The sequence below is a fragment of the Colobus angolensis genome, unplaced genomic scaffold (assembly GCF_000951035.1).
Source record: "Colobus angolensis palliatus isolate OR3802 unplaced genomic scaffold, Cang.pa_1.0 Scaffold30, whole genome shotgun sequence".
In the NCBI taxonomy this organism is placed as follows: Eukaryota; Metazoa; Chordata; class Mammalia; order Primates; family Cercopithecidae; genus Colobus; species Colobus angolensis.
In genome coordinates, this window is record NW_012116266.1 from 9,442,326 (window position 1) to 9,459,888 (window position 17,563).

At 38.4% G+C, this 17,563-nt stretch overlaps 1 protein-coding gene across 1 annotated transcript; it reads right to left on the bottom strand.

The window, feature by feature from the left end:
* Positions 1 to 1,696: 1,696 nt before the first annotated feature.
* LOC105517430 (chromosome unknown open reading frame, human C2orf69) lies at positions 1,697 to 17,557 on the bottom strand. The gene is made up of 2 exons (XM_011949965.1): positions 17,387 to 17,557; positions 1,697 to 4,905 (listed from the first exon to the last, which is right to left on the bottom strand). The coding sequence occupies exon 2, from the start codon at positions 4,888 to 4,890 to the stop codon at positions 4,081 to 4,083; it is 810 nt and encodes a 269-aa protein (XP_011805355.1). The 5' UTR covers positions 4,891 to 4,905; positions 17,387 to 17,557; the 3' UTR covers positions 1,697 to 4,080.
* Positions 17,558 to 17,563: the final 6 nt, after the last annotated feature.

Genomic DNA, 17,563 nt, shown 5'->3' on the forward strand with positions numbered 1-17,563 from the left:
GATTATATGCAGAGCTGGGAGTGGTAATCCACACCTGTAGTCCCAGCCACTTGGGAGGCTGAGGCAGGAGGAGCACTTGAAACCAGGAGTTCAAGTTCAGCCTGGGCAACATGGGGAGACCTGTCTCAAAACAAAACTTAGCAGAGTGTAATTATTAGCATTTCCATAACATTATTTGTCTTGGTATTTGAATACGTTAGAATTCTATTCTGTAATAAATTTCTAACTCACTTTGATGAAATACCAAATCAAAGGAAACAAAGTCAACAAAACTTAATTTGTATCCTTCATCCTTTTGAACAGCAGCTATGTGAACATTTGGAAAGAACCTTAGAAAGGCGGCTTTTCTATCACCTATAAAAAGTTGCCAACAGACATCAAAGGAGTTGACAAAAAAAAAAAAAATGCAGGAAGCTGGAAGGCAGGCCTGGATGGAATTGGAGCTGTGCTGCTGTGACTCCTTTCCCCAGTGCTAAAAAATAGATGTAGTCAGGAGGAACTAACATAGATTGGCAGTCACCCATGCATCTCTGGTGTTACCTTAGTCTTGTTTCAAGCATACAAGCCACAAGTTTTTGGGTGTCTTAAACATACCTAAGTTGTAGTCTCTTTTTTTTTTAACTATAAGTTCTAGGCTACATGTGCACAACGTGCAGGTTTGTTACACATGTATACATGTGCCATGTTGGTGTGCTGTACCCGTTAACTTGTCATTTACATTAGGTGTATCTCCTAATGCTTTCTCTCCCCTCTCTGCCCACCCCACGACAGGCCCCGGTGTGTGATGTAGTCTTTTTAAGTTCCATTAAACAGGATACTAAAATGACCTTTTTTGGTGACTCTGCCTGTCTCTACCACTAACTGGCTTAAAAGCTGCTGGGTCTCTGCCTTTGTAAAGAGCACATGAGTTTACAGATGAGGTCTGTCTATATCTCCTCTTATGTTTGTTTCTCTTAAAGATCTTCAAGTGAAATAAAATAAAATAGCTCTTTTATGAATACTACCTTTTGTTTTGTATTTTACCTCATAAGCTTTAACGTATTAAACATTTCTATACCAACATGCTGGGACTTTGTATTGTCTGTCCTATATCCTCATTGCCTATCCTCCTTGACCTTGGTGGTTACTTAGATTACATGAATGAAATGAAAAACAGATTACACCATACCCTAACCAAGTCTTGTAAGAAGCTAAAGGACTACAGAACTACAGATCCCTGAGATGATTAGCACCAAAAGGAGGAAAGGATGAACTTGTTAGAGGTTTTGTTCTCTATGAAATCCAATAAAAGAAGTGGATATAGTACAAATTTTCATGGAGCAATTTTAAAGGGAGAAGATATGTATTTGTACAAAAAAGGTTCAAAGTTGCTCATTTGAAAAGACATAGAGGATAATGAAAAGACATACAGTAAGTCCTCAATTAATGTGCACAGGTTCTTAAGAAACTGTGACTTTAAACAAAAGGACAAACAGCAGGTCCTCAACATTTTGTTCACTGTCATCTAGTTAAAACAATGAGGAAAAAATTGGTTTTGTTATATTGCTTCAAGTCCCAGTTTCCAAGAACCTACTGATATGTTAAGTGAGGACTTACTGTATACAAACCCAACCTAGCAGGGTAGACAGAAATGGCTTCCTTTTAAATAATCTGAAGTTTTAACAATGCTAATAATATAAAGCACATCCAAACAAACTTCTGTGGATGATCAATTTTAATACAATTATACATTCATGCTGTGGTGGTAACAACTTTCACATTATTTGTAGGACTACTTTTCTCAACTCATGACAAAGGCACAAACCAAAAGTATAAATTAACATTACAGTAAGTTTTACATATGGACAAGGGACCAATCTGAAATATTAAATAGAAAATATCTGAATATGGATCAACTTGAACATATTTTCATTCCAGAAAATATTTTTTCTTTTCAATATTGTCTCATTTTGCTATGATGGCAGTTTTGGGTGCCTGGTGAGTTACTCTTAATATCCATTCAACATGTAACATTTATAATTAAGCATTCACATACTGGATAGACAAAGAACCCAGATTTTTAAATACGTCTGACTTTTTAAAAATTATTTTATTTTTAAATGAATTCTGCTAAATGTCTTACTTTTCCATTTCAGTTAATCATGTGAAAATAAATGCTTTTTCTTCCCCTTATAGAATTCAGTAACTCAGCTACTTTACTTTAGATATGTGTGAATTTAACCAAGGATTATTAAACAAATAGAAAAAAAGCCATCTAATCATAGTGCTTAAAGGCAATGTAATATGTAAAATGTTAAAATCAGGCTGATTTATTTCCTTCATGGGAATTTTTGGTCTCAAAAGAAACAGGAGGTATTTAAAGAAACTGAAGCAACATAATACTACTTTGTCTTTCAAAAAAAAAAAAAACCATTTAGCGATGCTGTTCTGCAGTTTATAAAATTAAGTGTTAAAACACCAAAAAGAGATATTATTTTTAAGCATTTGTTAAGAATCCTTTCTCATGAGTCTCTGAATATTTGGAATGTATTTACAGAGTTATTAAAATATAATTCTGGGAAGAAACCAAGAAATTAACATTTTTATTCTATATGGCTTTATAAATCTAGGTCTTCTGGGTCATTAAGGTATTAAGCTTCAGTGTCTTTTTTTTTTTTTTTTAGTCTTACAGCAGCATGTTACTTCCCTGCTATTTCATGACCTGCAAAAGCTAATTATTAATAAACAACAAACTGCTCACCTTTTATTGTAATCACCCAATTATGATGTCAATGTTGGTTGACATTCATTAGATCTGGAATTCTGAAAGTGTGTTTATCTAGGTCAAGAAAAACGGGCAGAAGGAAACTTCACCCAAATTATGTAGCAGTGTTAAGCAAATTCAGTTTTTGAGCCAAAATTAAATCATTTGTGTCTTCAAACTTTCCCTTGTAACTTTTCTTATAGCAATGTAATTTTGCATTTTGGCCAAAGAGAGCTATTTTCTTTTGGCAGACAAAATCATGCTTCTGGAGAAACATTGACTTAGATCTATGGAATCTGTTTCCTTTTTAATAGAGCTCTAACAAATAGAGCTTTATATATTTATTTTATCCAAGTTGATCCTTTCAAAAAGACTGATTAATGAAAAATTTGAAATTTGCTCTGTAGTACATTTTTATCCAATATACATGAATATGCTCAATTTAAAGCAATTTTCCAAAACAACTGGTTTTTGGCCAAGATTCAAGAAACCCCAGAATGTCTTATCCAAAATAATAAAAAACTGACAATTAAAAATTAAACAATAGTGCTTAAGTGTAATTTTGTTTCATTTTGTTTTAGAGATGAAGTCTCACTATGTTGCCCAGATTGAAGTGCAATAGCTAGTCTCAAACACAATCATGGTGAACCACAGCCTGGGCTCAAGCAATCCTCCTGCCTTAGCCTCCCAAGTAGCTAGAACTAAAGGCACACACCACCCACCACACCTGGCTATGTTTTTAAAAACCACCTTTACACTACTGTACACTTTTGGACATCTGGAAACGTATGTTGACTCTCATGAGAAAAGTACTTGGTGACACATTAAAGAATGAGTCAAGGAGTTTACAAAAACACAAGAGGCAGGGTACAGTTATTCCAAAATGATAGAAAACAGCATCGTACCTTTGCTTTTGTTTGAAGAGAAATGAAAATATTTCCACTTAAAATAGCTAGTTACTGTTAAAATGTCACCAAATTAGTTTAAAACATTACTCAGAAAAGCAGTTATTTCCAACAGTAACAATTTTAGTTACCTTTTATAAGAACTATGTTGTAACTTTCATTTTTAAGGGTCTTATATCTCCTCAGGATTATTACAAACCACCTTGTTAGATTTCAAATTAACTAATTCTAACTCAATCCAAATTAATAACTGCCCACATTCACAAGCAAAAAATACTATTGCACATTACACTCACATTTTAGGAATGTGTGCTTCCCCCCATACCCCAAAACTAACAATGCAGGTATGAATTACATCCCATAATCTGAATTTATAGCACTCAAAGTGCTTATGTTCTTCCAGTGAACAAGTTCATTAATATACCTGTAATCTCAAAATACTTCGTGAACCCTGAAGTGATTCTCTATGGAAGGAACTTCCTTTGTAAAATGAATTTGGCTAGTCACCTGCATACCAAAATCTCCAAGTATCTGAACAAATTTCTTGTGCTCCTTTCCAATCCAAGACCTCATTGGATCACGTACTTGGTAAGGTGTTACATGAGTGTGAACGATAATCCCTGTTTGTGCAAATTCTTTCAAGACTTCTGGATAAGTAACCCAAGTATTGCTTCCTCCAGAATGACCACCATCCAGCCAATACATTGTTCTTATGCTTTTGATAAAAGCATCTATGTTCTTGTCTTTCTTGGCTTCTTTCAATTCAAAAAGCAACTGATTCAAAACAACACAACCTTTACTGAATCCAATCAAAGTAAAAGATGCATCATTTAATGATGGTGGATAAAAACTCATGGCAGATTCATCAGACTTTTCACAGGTCCTCACTTTTTCTCCCTGGCAACCATTCGTAGTATGAGAAGAACTGGATCTACAGTTAGATGCTATGGAGTCTTTATTCCAAACATTCAAACTTTTCTTTGATAAACTATTCTGACTTAAATTAAAAGCATTAACTAATAACATATAAAGGTGCTTAAAAGCTCCAAAGTCAGTATTGTGTTCTGGGGCACCAAACATGTTACTTTTCACAAAATTGTCATAGCAGCTGAATTTGTGCAAATGCATTCGGGAACATTTTATCACCCAAATGTAACTATTGGGGAACCGGTGGGCTAAAATGGTAGCAACATTTTCTAGACTCCAGTTTTCCCATTGATAATTCTCAGGATGACGAGTCATAATTTCATGGTAATTCTGAAAGGTAAGAAAGATGAAATAAGTATTAAATACATATTTACATAAAATGATTTCCACAAAATAGTTTCCATTTTTATTGTGGAGAAAGGATGTTACAATGACCTATACACTAGAAATGAAAACTATAAATTTGTCATTACTTTCTAGTAATAAGATTTTTGAACCAATTACTTCTTCAGTTTAAGCCTGAAATCTATCAAGAGACAAGGAAATAAGATATACCTACATGGAACAGCAAAAAGTTTTTAAAAATTTAATTTTGAAGGGTTATAGATATGTTTAACAAATTTTATTTTAGTATATACATATAATCAATTTTCCTAACACATCAACTGAAAATATAAATTTGGTTCACTAGATAGACTTTCTGACCAACACAGAATCTTAAAATATTTCCCTAAGTTACCATTCTATATCCCACCCTCTTTGGATTTCTCTAGCAACCTGAACACTACGTTCAATTTCAAATTTAGTATTATACACAAAGCTGCAATAAACATTATAGGAAACTCTTTGTACACATCTGTGATTATATCCTTAAATTCCTAGATATGGAAAAACTAGGTCAAAGAATATTTGTAATTTAAGTCTGGATTTCTATTCTTGCCTATTCATATCCTTTGCCCCTCATTCCCCACTTTTTGTGTGAGACAGGATCTCGCTCTGTCATCCAGGCTGGAGTGCAGTGGCATGATTATGGCTCATTGCAGCCTTGACCTACTGGGCTCAAGCAATCCTCCCTCCTCAGCCTCCCGAGTAGCTGGGACCACAGGTGCATATCATCACATGTAGCTAACGTTTTTATTCTTTGTAGAGAGAAGGTCTCACTTTGTTGCACAGGCTGGTCTCAAACTCCTGGACTAAACCATCCTCCTACCTCATTTTCCCAAAGTATTGGTATTATAGGCATGAGCCACCATACCCAGCCTCCTTTGTCCTTTTGTATTTACACCTGATTTGTAAGCATTCTATATATACTAACCGTAACTTTTTGTTTAGGTCCTGGGATGTGCACATAAACTGTTTTAATTTTACTCATACTGACTTTTTTTTTGGGGGGAGATTCATTCAAATTTATTCATTTGTTCTATAAAATTTACTGGATACCTACCAGTTGGGCAGGGAACAAAAGAGAATAAACCCTTGTTCACATGGAGCTCACATTCTACTGCAGAGATACACACAACAAACAACTCCACAAGTAAATAGAGCAGCACTGTCCAACAGAAATAAAACATGAGCCACATTTAAAATTTTCAAGCGCCAGATTTTAAAAAGTAAAAAGTTAACAGGTGAAACTAATTTTAATCATTTCTTTCTTGAGCTAAATATATCCAAAATATCACAATCTCAACATGTAACCAATATTAAAAATTACTGGAGGATCTTAACATTCTTTTTTCCTTCCTAAGTGCTTGAGATCCAGTGTGTATTCATACTTACAGTACATCTCAATTTGGATGCTAAATTTTCATCAGAAATACTTGATCTGAATTTGAATCTCATAAAATTTACAGCAGAAAAAGTAAACTCACATACCCAACTTGTTCCAAATATACTTAAAAGTTTTCCATGAACTGAACTGGGTATCCATTTTTTAATACACATTTAAATTAACTGAAATTAAATATAGTTAAAAATTTCATTCCTCTATTAAATTTAGTTCCTCAAGTGGACTAACAACATTTTAAGTAGTCAATAGCCACAAGTGATTAGTGGCTACCATACTGGACAGTTCAAAACATATTAGACTTACAGCTTGGAAACATTTCAAAAATATATATATATATTAGATGGTGGTAAGTATAACAGAACATAATAAGTAAAGCAGGAGAAAAGGAAGACAAGGTTTTGGAGAGCGTAGAAAATTATTAGTTAACACAGAATGGTCAGGAAAGGCTTCTCCATAAAGTGATAGTTTGAAAGGACCTGAAGGAACGCAGAGAGTGAACCACGTGGGTATTTCAGGCAGAAGGAACTACAACTGCAAAAGGCCCTGCCTGAGGTGGGAGCTTGCTGAACATAACCCAGACACAGCAATGAGGTCAGTGTGGCTCCAGAGGAGTCAACAGTATCAAATGTGATCACAAAGGAGGGCAGAGAGATTGTTTAGGGAAGAGGAGAGGTGCTGACCAGGCTTTATAAGACACCACAAAGACTTTGCCTTTTGCTCTGAAAGGATCTGGAGCCAAGGGCTGATATAATATATGCTTTGAAAATATTACTCTGGCTCCTAATAATGAAGGGGCAACAGCTGATGCAAGGAGACCGTTAAAAGGCTACTGAAATATAATCCTGATAAGAGAAGGCAAACTTGAACCAGAGTAGTAAAAGTGGTCAGGTCCTGAATTTATTTTGGAGGTAGTGTCAACAGGATTTGCAGATGGACGGGATATAGAGGGTGAGAGAAAAATAAGATAAATGATGTGAGTTTTCCTAATTTCTAATGGTCATACACAGTATCTATCAGTTTTAAATACACTCTCCTTTTGACCTAGTAATTCGAGAAATTTATCTCATTGATATACTTACATATATGCATAAATAAATATGTATAAGGATATTTATCTCTACTTCAAAAGAATGAGGCAGCTCTATGAGTACTCCTACTCCTATGGGTTGTAAAATAAGGGCTAAAAAATCCAGTATACTATGCAACCATTTGTATTTTTAAAAAAAGCCTGAGGCTGGGGGCGGTGGTTCATGCCTATAATACCAGCACTTTGGGAGGCAGAGGCAGGCAAACTGCTTGAGTTTGAGACCAGCGTGAGCAACATGTGAAATCCTGTCTCTATTACAAAAAAAAAAAAATACAAAAATTGGCAGGATGTGGTAGTGTGCCCCTGTAGTCCCATATATATATATGTGTGTGTATATATATCTAACAGTGGCAGCCTTGGGGAAGGGAAGGGAAATGGGCAACTGGAGGGAATGGGGTGAAAGAAAGAATTACTTTTCAATGTAAAACCTTAAATAATCTGAACTTTTAGCAATATGCACATTTTCTCTATTTAAAAATTAAAACTAGTAAATACTACAAAAATTCAGTCTATATACAAAGGTATAGGTAAGATAGAAAAATCATCCATATAACCACCAATTAAAAATAATCATTATTAAAATTCTGATGTCTAGCAGTCCAGTTTTCTCTAGCATACACATATACAAGTATGTATACAAGGGAGCATTCTTCTCCCCCACCAAGCAATAAGCTTATACATAGTTTTCACTTAAAAATACATTATAGGCATGGTTCCATATCAATATAGATTTGCATCATAATTTTTAGACATCTAAGGTTAATACCAATTTACACTTTCACTGGAATCATAAAAGAGTGCTTATTTTCCCACATCTTTACCCATCCTTAATGCTAATGGCTATTAGCATCAATTTTTAAAAATCCTTGCTACTATGATAAAATGATTTAATTTGCATGTTTGATTTAATTTGCATGTTTTGATTTACTTTTGATTTAATTTGTATGGTTTGATTCCCAATCAGGTTAAACACTGTTAACTGGCAGTTTTCATTTTTCTTTTGTTAATTTTCTGTTCATGTCCTATGATAATTTTCCCACTATGATGTTCAATTCCTTCCTAAGTTATATTTCACTAATATTAGTAGTTTGAGCCATATATGTTAAAAATACTAATTCCCAGGCCAGGTGCAGTGGCTCATGCCTGTAATCCCAGCACTCTGGGAGGCCAAGGCGGGCGGATCATGAAGTCAGGAGATGGAGACCATCCTAGCCAACACGGTGAAACCCTGTCTCTACTAAAAATACAAAAATTAATAACCAGACATGGTGGCACGTGCCTGTAGTCACAGCTACTCGGCAGGCTGAGGCAGAAGAATCACTTGAACCCGGGAGGTGGAGGATGCAATGAGCCAAGATCGCGCCATTGTACTCCATCCTGGGTGACAGAGCAAGACTCTGTCTCAAAAAAAAAAATGCTAATTCCTAGAAGGCCATCATTTGACCTATTATGGATTCTGCTATTGCTTTCTGCACAACTATTTTATAATTAATGATATACACAATTATCATGAAATTATAGATGGTTACATCTGGAAGGGCTCATTTAAATCCTTTTTACAGTTAAGGAACCTGAGGTCCTAGAAACTACAGTTATTTATATATTTATTTAGTTAATGAGCCAAAATGAACCTACATTTTATGACTCTCAGTTTAGTCCCTACCACATAGAAGGTGCTCTAAATCTAGAAACTTGATATTTTCCTTGCTCAGCCCCGGGTTCCACGGTTAGAGGAAGGAGAATGCTTATTCTAAGGAACTGTATGCAGTAAAATGTAAAGATGGAATCATTACTGTGTGTCAAAGCCCAGATCTGAGAACAATGGAAACACACTTTCATATTCTAAAAAGAGGAACCAGACACCCCTATACGAGTTACAAAAAGGTAGCCCAAACTGGTTCTGCAACCGAGGCTGTTTCCCATGGCCAATCTACAGAAAAGGTTAAAGACTAAGGAAAGAGAGAGATTTCTTTCAAGAGAGTTTTTATCCTAGTTGGGAATGCAATGCACTACTATCCCCAGAAGAGGTAAGGAGTGAAAGGCCATGCTTCTCATCCCCAGTGAGGCAGGCCACAAGAGAATCTCTTGAGAGTTTAAAGAATGCTTACTACTCCAGTTAGATGCTTGCTGACCTGCAAAAAACTCAGAGAGCCACTCCAAACCGCTATTGAAGTAAGGAACAAAGGATTTTTAGGAAATCTTGACATGTGTCTCCAAGAGTTTGTAGACAAATCATAGATTCAAACTAAGTGTTCTGCCCTTAGAGCAGAGCAAAACTTCTGCTATGGTTTGAATGTGTCCACCAAAGTTCATGTTTTGGAAACTTAATCCCCAAAGCAACTATGATTAGAGCTGGGACCTTTAAGAGGTGAGTCTCATGAATGGATCAATGGTTCTTGATAAAAGGATGAATTTGGCCTCTCCTTCCCCTCCCCCACTCCCTAGTGCTCTCTTGCCCTTCTGCCTTCCACCATGAGATGACAGGGCAAGAAGGCCCTCACCAGATGCAGGCCCCTCCCAACCTCCAGAATCATGAGCTAAATAAATTTCTGTTTATTATAAACATAAAGGGCACATCTGAGGTAAGCAGGCTGGAATGACCAGAACAGGGTCCAGCCTAAAAGAGCTGCCTGATAAAGTACAGGAAGCTCCAAGGTACATGACCAGGACATACCACTTAGGGCATGATCATCTATAGATTCTAACCTTTAGGAAAGCAAAATTTTTAAAGAGTTAAAACTGGAAATGACTCAAATGTTTATGAGCTGCTACATGGATAAACAAATTATATATCCATACATAGAATACTACTCTGTAAATAAAAGGAATAGACTACTGGCCGGGCACAGTGGCTCATGCCTGCAATCCCAGCACTTTGGGAGGCCAAGGCAGGAGGATCACTTAACCCCTGGAGTTTGAGACTAGCCTAGGCAACATAATGAGACCCTTTAGTTTCTACAAAAAATTTTATAAATTAGCCAGGTGTGATGGTGCATGCCTGTAGTCCCAGCTACTTGGGAGGCTAAGGTAGAAAGATCACTTGAGCCTGGGAGGTTGAGGCTGCAGTGAGCCATGATCACGCCAGTGCATTTCAGCCTAGGTGACAGAGCGAGACCCTGTCTCAAAAAAAAAAGAAAAAAAGAAAAAAACTATGGATACAGGTAACAAGATGGATGAATTTCAAAAGTATTAAACAGTGACACAGGTCACACACAAACGACTACATACCATATGACAAATTAACAAAATTCTAGAAAAAACAAAAACTACAGTGAAAGAAAGCAAATTAGTGGTTGGGAAAAGAAAACTGACAATAACAAAATTCTAGAAAAAGCACAAACTATAGTGAAAGAAAGCAGGTTAGTGGTTGGAAAAAGAATACTGACCATAAAGGAGCACAGAGGTACTTTTTAGGATAATGGAGATAATCTACAACATGAGTATGGTGGTTATATAATTCTAACACTTGTCAAAATTCACAAAATTGTACTCTTACTTAAAATAGAAGGGCTGGGTGCAGTGGCTCATACCTGTAATCCCAGCACTTTGGGAGGCCCAGGTGGGCAGATCACTTGAGGTCAGGAGTTTGAGACCAGCCTGACCAACATGGTGAAATCCCATCTCTACTAAAAATACAAAAATTAATCAGGCATAGTGGCACATGCCTGTAATCCCAGCTACTCGGGCGGCTGAGGCACAAGAATTGCTTGAACTTGGGAGATGGAGGTTGCAGTGAACCAAGACTGCACCACTGCACTTTAGCCTGGGCAACAGAGCAAGACTCCGTCTGAAAATATAATGATAATAAACAAATAAAAATAAAATAAAGGGGATACATATAATTATATACCCAAGGCTTTAAAAAGATAACTCAAAATGGAAAGCACCTACTTTAAAAAAATCTTGATCACCCTTCAGAATCATTATTGCTAGATGAGAAAAACATAGATACCTAGAGAAATACAAAATACTATGGATATGAGGTTTGGTTGTGTCCCCACCAAAATCTCATCTTGAATTGTGGTTCCCAAAATCCCTACATGGGAGGGACCCAAAGGAAGATAATTGAATCATGGCGGCAGTTACCCTCATGCTGTTCTGGTGACAGTGAGTTCTTACGAGATGGTTTTATAAGGGGCTCATCCCTCTCTTTGTTCTCATTCTCTTTCCTACCACCATATGAAGAAGGGCATGTTTGCTTCCCCTTCCACCATGACTGTAAGTTTTCAGAGGCATCCCCAGCCCTGTGGAACTGTGAGCCAATTAAACCTCTTTGCTTTATAAATTACATAGTCTTGGGTATGTCTTTATCAGCAGCATGAGAATGGACTAATATAGTAAACTGGTACTGCAGACAGTGGGGTGCTGCTATAAGGATACCTGAAAATGTGGAAGCAACTTTGGAGCTGGGTAACAGGCAGAGGATGGAACAGTCTGTAGGGCTCAGAAGAGAACAGGAAAATGTGGGCAAGTCTGGAACTTCCTAGAGACTTGTTGAATGGCTTTTGACCAAAATGCTGGTAGTGATTTGTCTAGGCTGACGTGCTCTCAGACAGAGATAATAAATTCCTAGGAACTGAAGCCAAGGTCACCCTTCTTATGGTTTAGCAAAGAGACTGGCAGCATTCTGCCCCTGCCCCAGAGATCTGTGGAACTTTGACCTTGCGAGAGATGGTCTGAAATTGGAACTTATATTTAAAAGGGAAGCAGCACATAAAAGTTTGGAAAATTTGCAGCCTGACGATGCTATAAAAAAGAAAAATCCATTTTCTGAGGAGAATTTCAAGCAGGCTGCAGAAACTTGCATAAGTGACGAGGAGCCAAATGTTCATCACCAAGACAAGGGGAAAAATGTCTCCAGGGCATGTCACAGATCTTCAGGGCAGCTCCTCCCATCACAGGCCCAGAGGCCTAAGAGAAAAAAATGGTTTCGTAGGCTGGGCCCAGGCCCTTGCTGCTTTGTGCAGTCTTGAAACTTGGTGCCCTGTGTCCCAGCCGTGGCTAAAAGGGGCCAACATATAGCTCAGGCTGTTGCTTCAGAGTGTGCAAGCTCAAGTCTTGGCAGCTTATATGTGATGTTGGGCCTGTGGGTGCACAAAAGTCAGGAACTGAGGTTGGGGAACCTCTGCTTAGATTTCAGAGGATGTATGAAAACACCTGGATGTCCAGGCAGAAGTCTGCTGCTAGGGCAGTATGGAAAAGAAATGTGGGGCTCTACATTTCCTCACTGGGGCACTGCCTAGTGGAGCTGAGAAGAGGGCCACCGTCATCCAGACCCCATAATAGCAGATAAACCAACAGCTCTCACTGTGTGCTTGGAAAAGCTGCAGACACTCAATACCAGCCATGAAGGCAGCCTGGAGGGGGGCTGTACCCTGCAAAGCCACAGGGGTGGAGCTGCCCAAGGCCACGGGAGCCCAGCTCTTACATCAGTGTGACCTAGATATGAGACATGGAGTTAAAGATCATTTTGAGACTTTAAGGTTTAATGACTGTCCTATTGGATTTCGGACTTGCATGGGGCCTGTAGCCCCTTTGTTTTGGTCCATTTCTCCCATCTGGAATGGCTGTATTTACCCAATGCCTGTATCCCCATTGTATCTAGGAAGTAACTAACTTGCTTTTGATTTTATGGGCTCATAGGTGGAAGCGACTTGCCTTGTCTCAGATGAAACTTTGGACTTAGACTTTCGAGTTAATGGTAGAATGAGTTAAGACTTTGAGGAACTGTTGGAAGGGCATGGTTATGTTTTGAAATGTAAGGACATGAGATTTGTGAGGGGCTAGGAGTGGAATGATATGGTTTGGCTGTGTCCCCATCCAAATCTCATCTTAATAGTAGTTCCCATAATCCCCATGTGTTGTGAGAGGGACCCAGTGAGAGGTAACTGAATCACGGGGGAGGTTACCCTCATGCTGTTCTCATAATACTGAGAGAGTTCTCATGAGACAGTTTTATAAGGGGCTTCCCCGACCTTTGGTCTCATTCTTCTCCTTCCTCCTGCCATGTGAAGAAGGACTCATTTGCTTCCCCTTCTGCCATGATTGTAAGTTTCCTGAGGCCTCCGAGCCCTGTGGAACTGATTCAATTAAACCTCTTTCCTTTGTAAATTACCCAGCATCAGGTATGTCTTTATTAGCAGCGTGAGAATGGACTAATATATATGGCCTTAGCTTTCTTGTAATTCAAATGATAAAGGACAAGTATAGAATTTTAAAAAAGGACATACAACAAAACATGACTGCAAAAGGAACACTGAGAAGTTAATAGGAATTAGGAGGACTTAAAATCATATGAAAAACCAGTTCCAATTAACACCAAATAATGAAACAGTATCGAGACAGGTGAAGCTTCAGGCCAGGTGCAGTGGCTCATGCCTATAATCCCAGCACTTTGGGAGGCTGAGGTGGGAGGATCACCTGAGGTCAGGAGTTTGAGACCAGCCTGGTCAACATGGTAAAACCCCATCTCTACTAAAAATAAAAAAATAAAAAATAAAAAATAAAAATTAGCCAGGCATGGTGGCACGCACCTGTAGTCCCAGCTACTCAGGAGGCTGAGGCAGGAGAATCACTTGAGCCTGGGAGGTGGAGGATGCAGTAAGCCAAGATCATGCCACTGCACTCCAGCCTGGGCAAAAGAGCAAGACTCCATCTCAAGGAAAAAAAAAAAAGATAGGGAAAGCTTCTAATACTATCTTATAAAATTCTGTTTAGCCCTATTCTGTTCAATATTTATTCAAATTAAGAATAAAGCTATAACAAGAATGCTCAGCCAGGTGTGGTGGCTCATGCTTGTAATCCCAACACTTTAAAAGGCTGAGGCGGGAGGATCACTTGAACACAGGAGTGGGCAACACAGTGAGACCCTGTCTCTGTAAAAAATAGTAATAAAAGAAAATAAACAAATAAAATAGAATGTCTATAGGCATTCTAAAAGGATCAACACAATAAAAAGACGGGCTGTATTTAACAGCGAAAATTTCATCAGGATAAATATTAGGCTCAAAAGAATCAAGTACAAAATTACAGATGAGGAAATCAGCCTAACAGCGTTTTATATAATAGCCAACACATTTCAAGTACTTCATGCATTGTTCAAAGCAACTCACAAATACTCATTTATGTAACAAGTCATCTACTGTACACCTACTACATGCTGCACTCAAGTATTACAGATTATATCAGTGAACAGACATGTGCTTATTTATATTTTAGTGGCAGAAGGCAAACAAAACTCAAAACGAAAAGTAACTAGTATAGTAAATGCAATGGGTAAAAATAAAGAAGAAAAGTTTATGGGAAGCCTATATATACTACGATTATTACACAGGATGGTCAGAAAAGGTCTCAGAGAGGCAGAGTCTTGAGCAGACCTGGAAGAGGTGAGGTAATAAACCTACAACTCATCTACTTGGAAGGCTGCTGCAGGCAGTATGCACAACGCTTTTTAGGTATAGTGTGCCTGACATGTTTGAGCAACACCAAGAAAGCCAGAGAGGCTGGAGAAAAGTAAACAGAAAAAGGAGACCAAGTCAGATTGGTAAAAGGGTGGGAAAACATACAGATAATGAAAAGCCTTGCAGGACAGGACATTAACAGGAAGGATTCTGGCTTTTACTCTGAGTGACACGGGAAGTGATTGCAGTTTTAAGCAGATGTGGAATGATTTGACTTACATTTTTCAATCGTTATTCTGCTTACTTTAGATACACTGAAAAGGTGAAGCCACTAGATTTGATGATATGAGGTATGAAAGACTTCTAATGGATGACTTCAATATTTCTATCTTGAGCAACTGAGAAGGTAAAGTTTCCATACATGAGGAAGACTGCACAGGGGTGAAGATCCAGAGATTTTAGGTTTAGGATATCTATTAAATATCCAAAAGGAAATAATCTTGCATATAACTGGTTGGCCTAAAGTTTGGGGAGTATGTGTAGGCTAGATACATAAACATTGAAGGGTGTCAGTGTACGGGTGGTGAGTAAAGCCATGAGACTGAAGGGAGTGAACACAGACAGAGGAAACGTGGAGGAACAGATGACTAGGATATTCCAACACTTTTTAAAGTCACCAGAGAGATGAGAAGGGACCAGAACTCATTGAGTATTCACATATTTAATCTCCATTGACACCTTATAAATTATTATTCTTATTTTATAGTTGAAGTACCTGAAACACAGAGATGGAACAATTGTCCAAGGACCTTATACCTAAATATAAAGTTCTAAATCTGGGTTCAAACCCAGGCAATCTGGCCTCATACTGCATGTAAGACTTTTTAAACCTCCTCTGAAGACTTGTAATATACATATCTTGGCTGGCACACTTTAAAACACTTTAGGAGGTACTCAATAAACGTTATCATTATCATCATCATTATTTTAGGAATGCATGCAGTAATTGTTCCACAGAATTATTCTGATAGTCAGAAATGTCACATGCTATTTTCCCAATCTGAGCCACAAGGGCAACAAGTGAGTGACTTTTTTTTCTCTTAAATCTAAGTACTAGTTGTTTTTTTTCTTTATTCTCTCTTTTCTTTTTGTTTTTCCTAGTTTTTATTAGCAGTCAACTAAACCAGTCAGTTATTTTGAGGGCAAAAGAAAATATATGTGTGTGTGTGTGTGTGTGTGTGTCTGTGTGTATGTATCTTAATCATTATTTGACTCAGAGCACAAAGTTTCTAAGTATGTGATTTTAAGGCACCAATTTTGAAAATAAACGATTGTAATTTCATAGTATAAGAAACACATCTAGGCCGGGTGCAGTGGCTCACACCTGTAATCCCAGCACTTTGGGAGGCCAAGGTGGGCAGATCACCTTAAGTCAGAAGTTTGAGACCAGCCTGGCCAACATGGTGAAACCCCATCTCTACTAAAAATATAAAAATTAGCCCAGTGTGGTGGCACACGCCTGTAATCCCAGCTACTTGGGAGGCTGAGGCCCGAGAATCACTTGAGCCGGGGAGGCGGAGGTTGCAGTGAGTCGAGACTGCACCACTGCACTCCAGCCTGGGCAACAGAGTGAGACTCCGTCTCAAAAAAACAAAAAAGAGACACTATATCTAGCTATACTCTAGCTTTACCTGTCTAGAACTTTCTATGATGATGGATTATTTTGTATGATAATGCTATATATTTGTGCTGTCCAATACAGTACACACAAGCCATCTGTAGCTACTGAGCACTCGAAATGCAGCTAACATGACTAACTGGATTTTTAGTTTTATTTAATTTTAATTAATTCAGATAGCTATATATATATGGCTAATGGCTACCATATTAAATAATTCAACTTTAGATTTAGATTAAGACCCGGTTTTCAGGGCAACATAACCACGGATATTTGCCTGCAGCTATAAAATAATAAACATAACATGCAAAAGTACAAAATGAGGTGAGCATCAAAATATTGACACGCTTAATAATCATTGTCCCTTTTCTCCCATCCCCACTCTTTTTTAGGGTTACTGGGTGTCGTACCTTTATAATGTCTGTTTGATTTTTAATTACTGCCACCGTTTTCTAAACACTACGTGCTAACTTAATTTGAAAGCCATCTCTGTACCCTGCCCAACACACACACACACAGGGTCCTCTGAAAAACCAAATTATAGAATGAATATACAAGATGCGTCTCATTCCCTGTCTCAAATTCCGCCTCCTGGAAGCCTGGACCGACAGCTGGCTCTTTCGAGATCGTAGCCCTCGTCCGACACCTTCCCCATGGGGTTCTACGGACAAAGGGCGCCAGGGGCGTGGAAGCCACAGTTTTGGATTTCGTGGAGTAAGGGAAGAGCCACCCTCAGTGAATGTGTGGGTGTGTTCAGGCAAGGAAAGGAACTAGGCAGCAGCTACGAGGGAAGAATCCAGTGACCGCGCGTCCGTATACACGAGAGGAGGGAACAGATACCCAAGCAGGCCCCGAGTTACCTGCACATCCCCAGGGAAATAGAGGACGTGATGCTGGCGCGGCGGCTGCGGCTCCTCCTTCGCTGGGTCCCCGGGGAGGTCCTGCCGCTCCAGTCCCTCCCCGCCAGCCGCCAACAGGAGCAATTCGTTGCTGCGCTGCGGATCGGCTCCAGGCACGGCGGACAGCTGCAGGCACTG

Bases quoted from the DNA above. Each gene is read 5' to 3' on its own strand.
- LOC105517430 (XM_011949965.1), bottom strand. From the start codon at position 4,890: ATGACTCGTCATCCTGAGAATTATCAATGGGAAAACTGGAGTCTAGAA.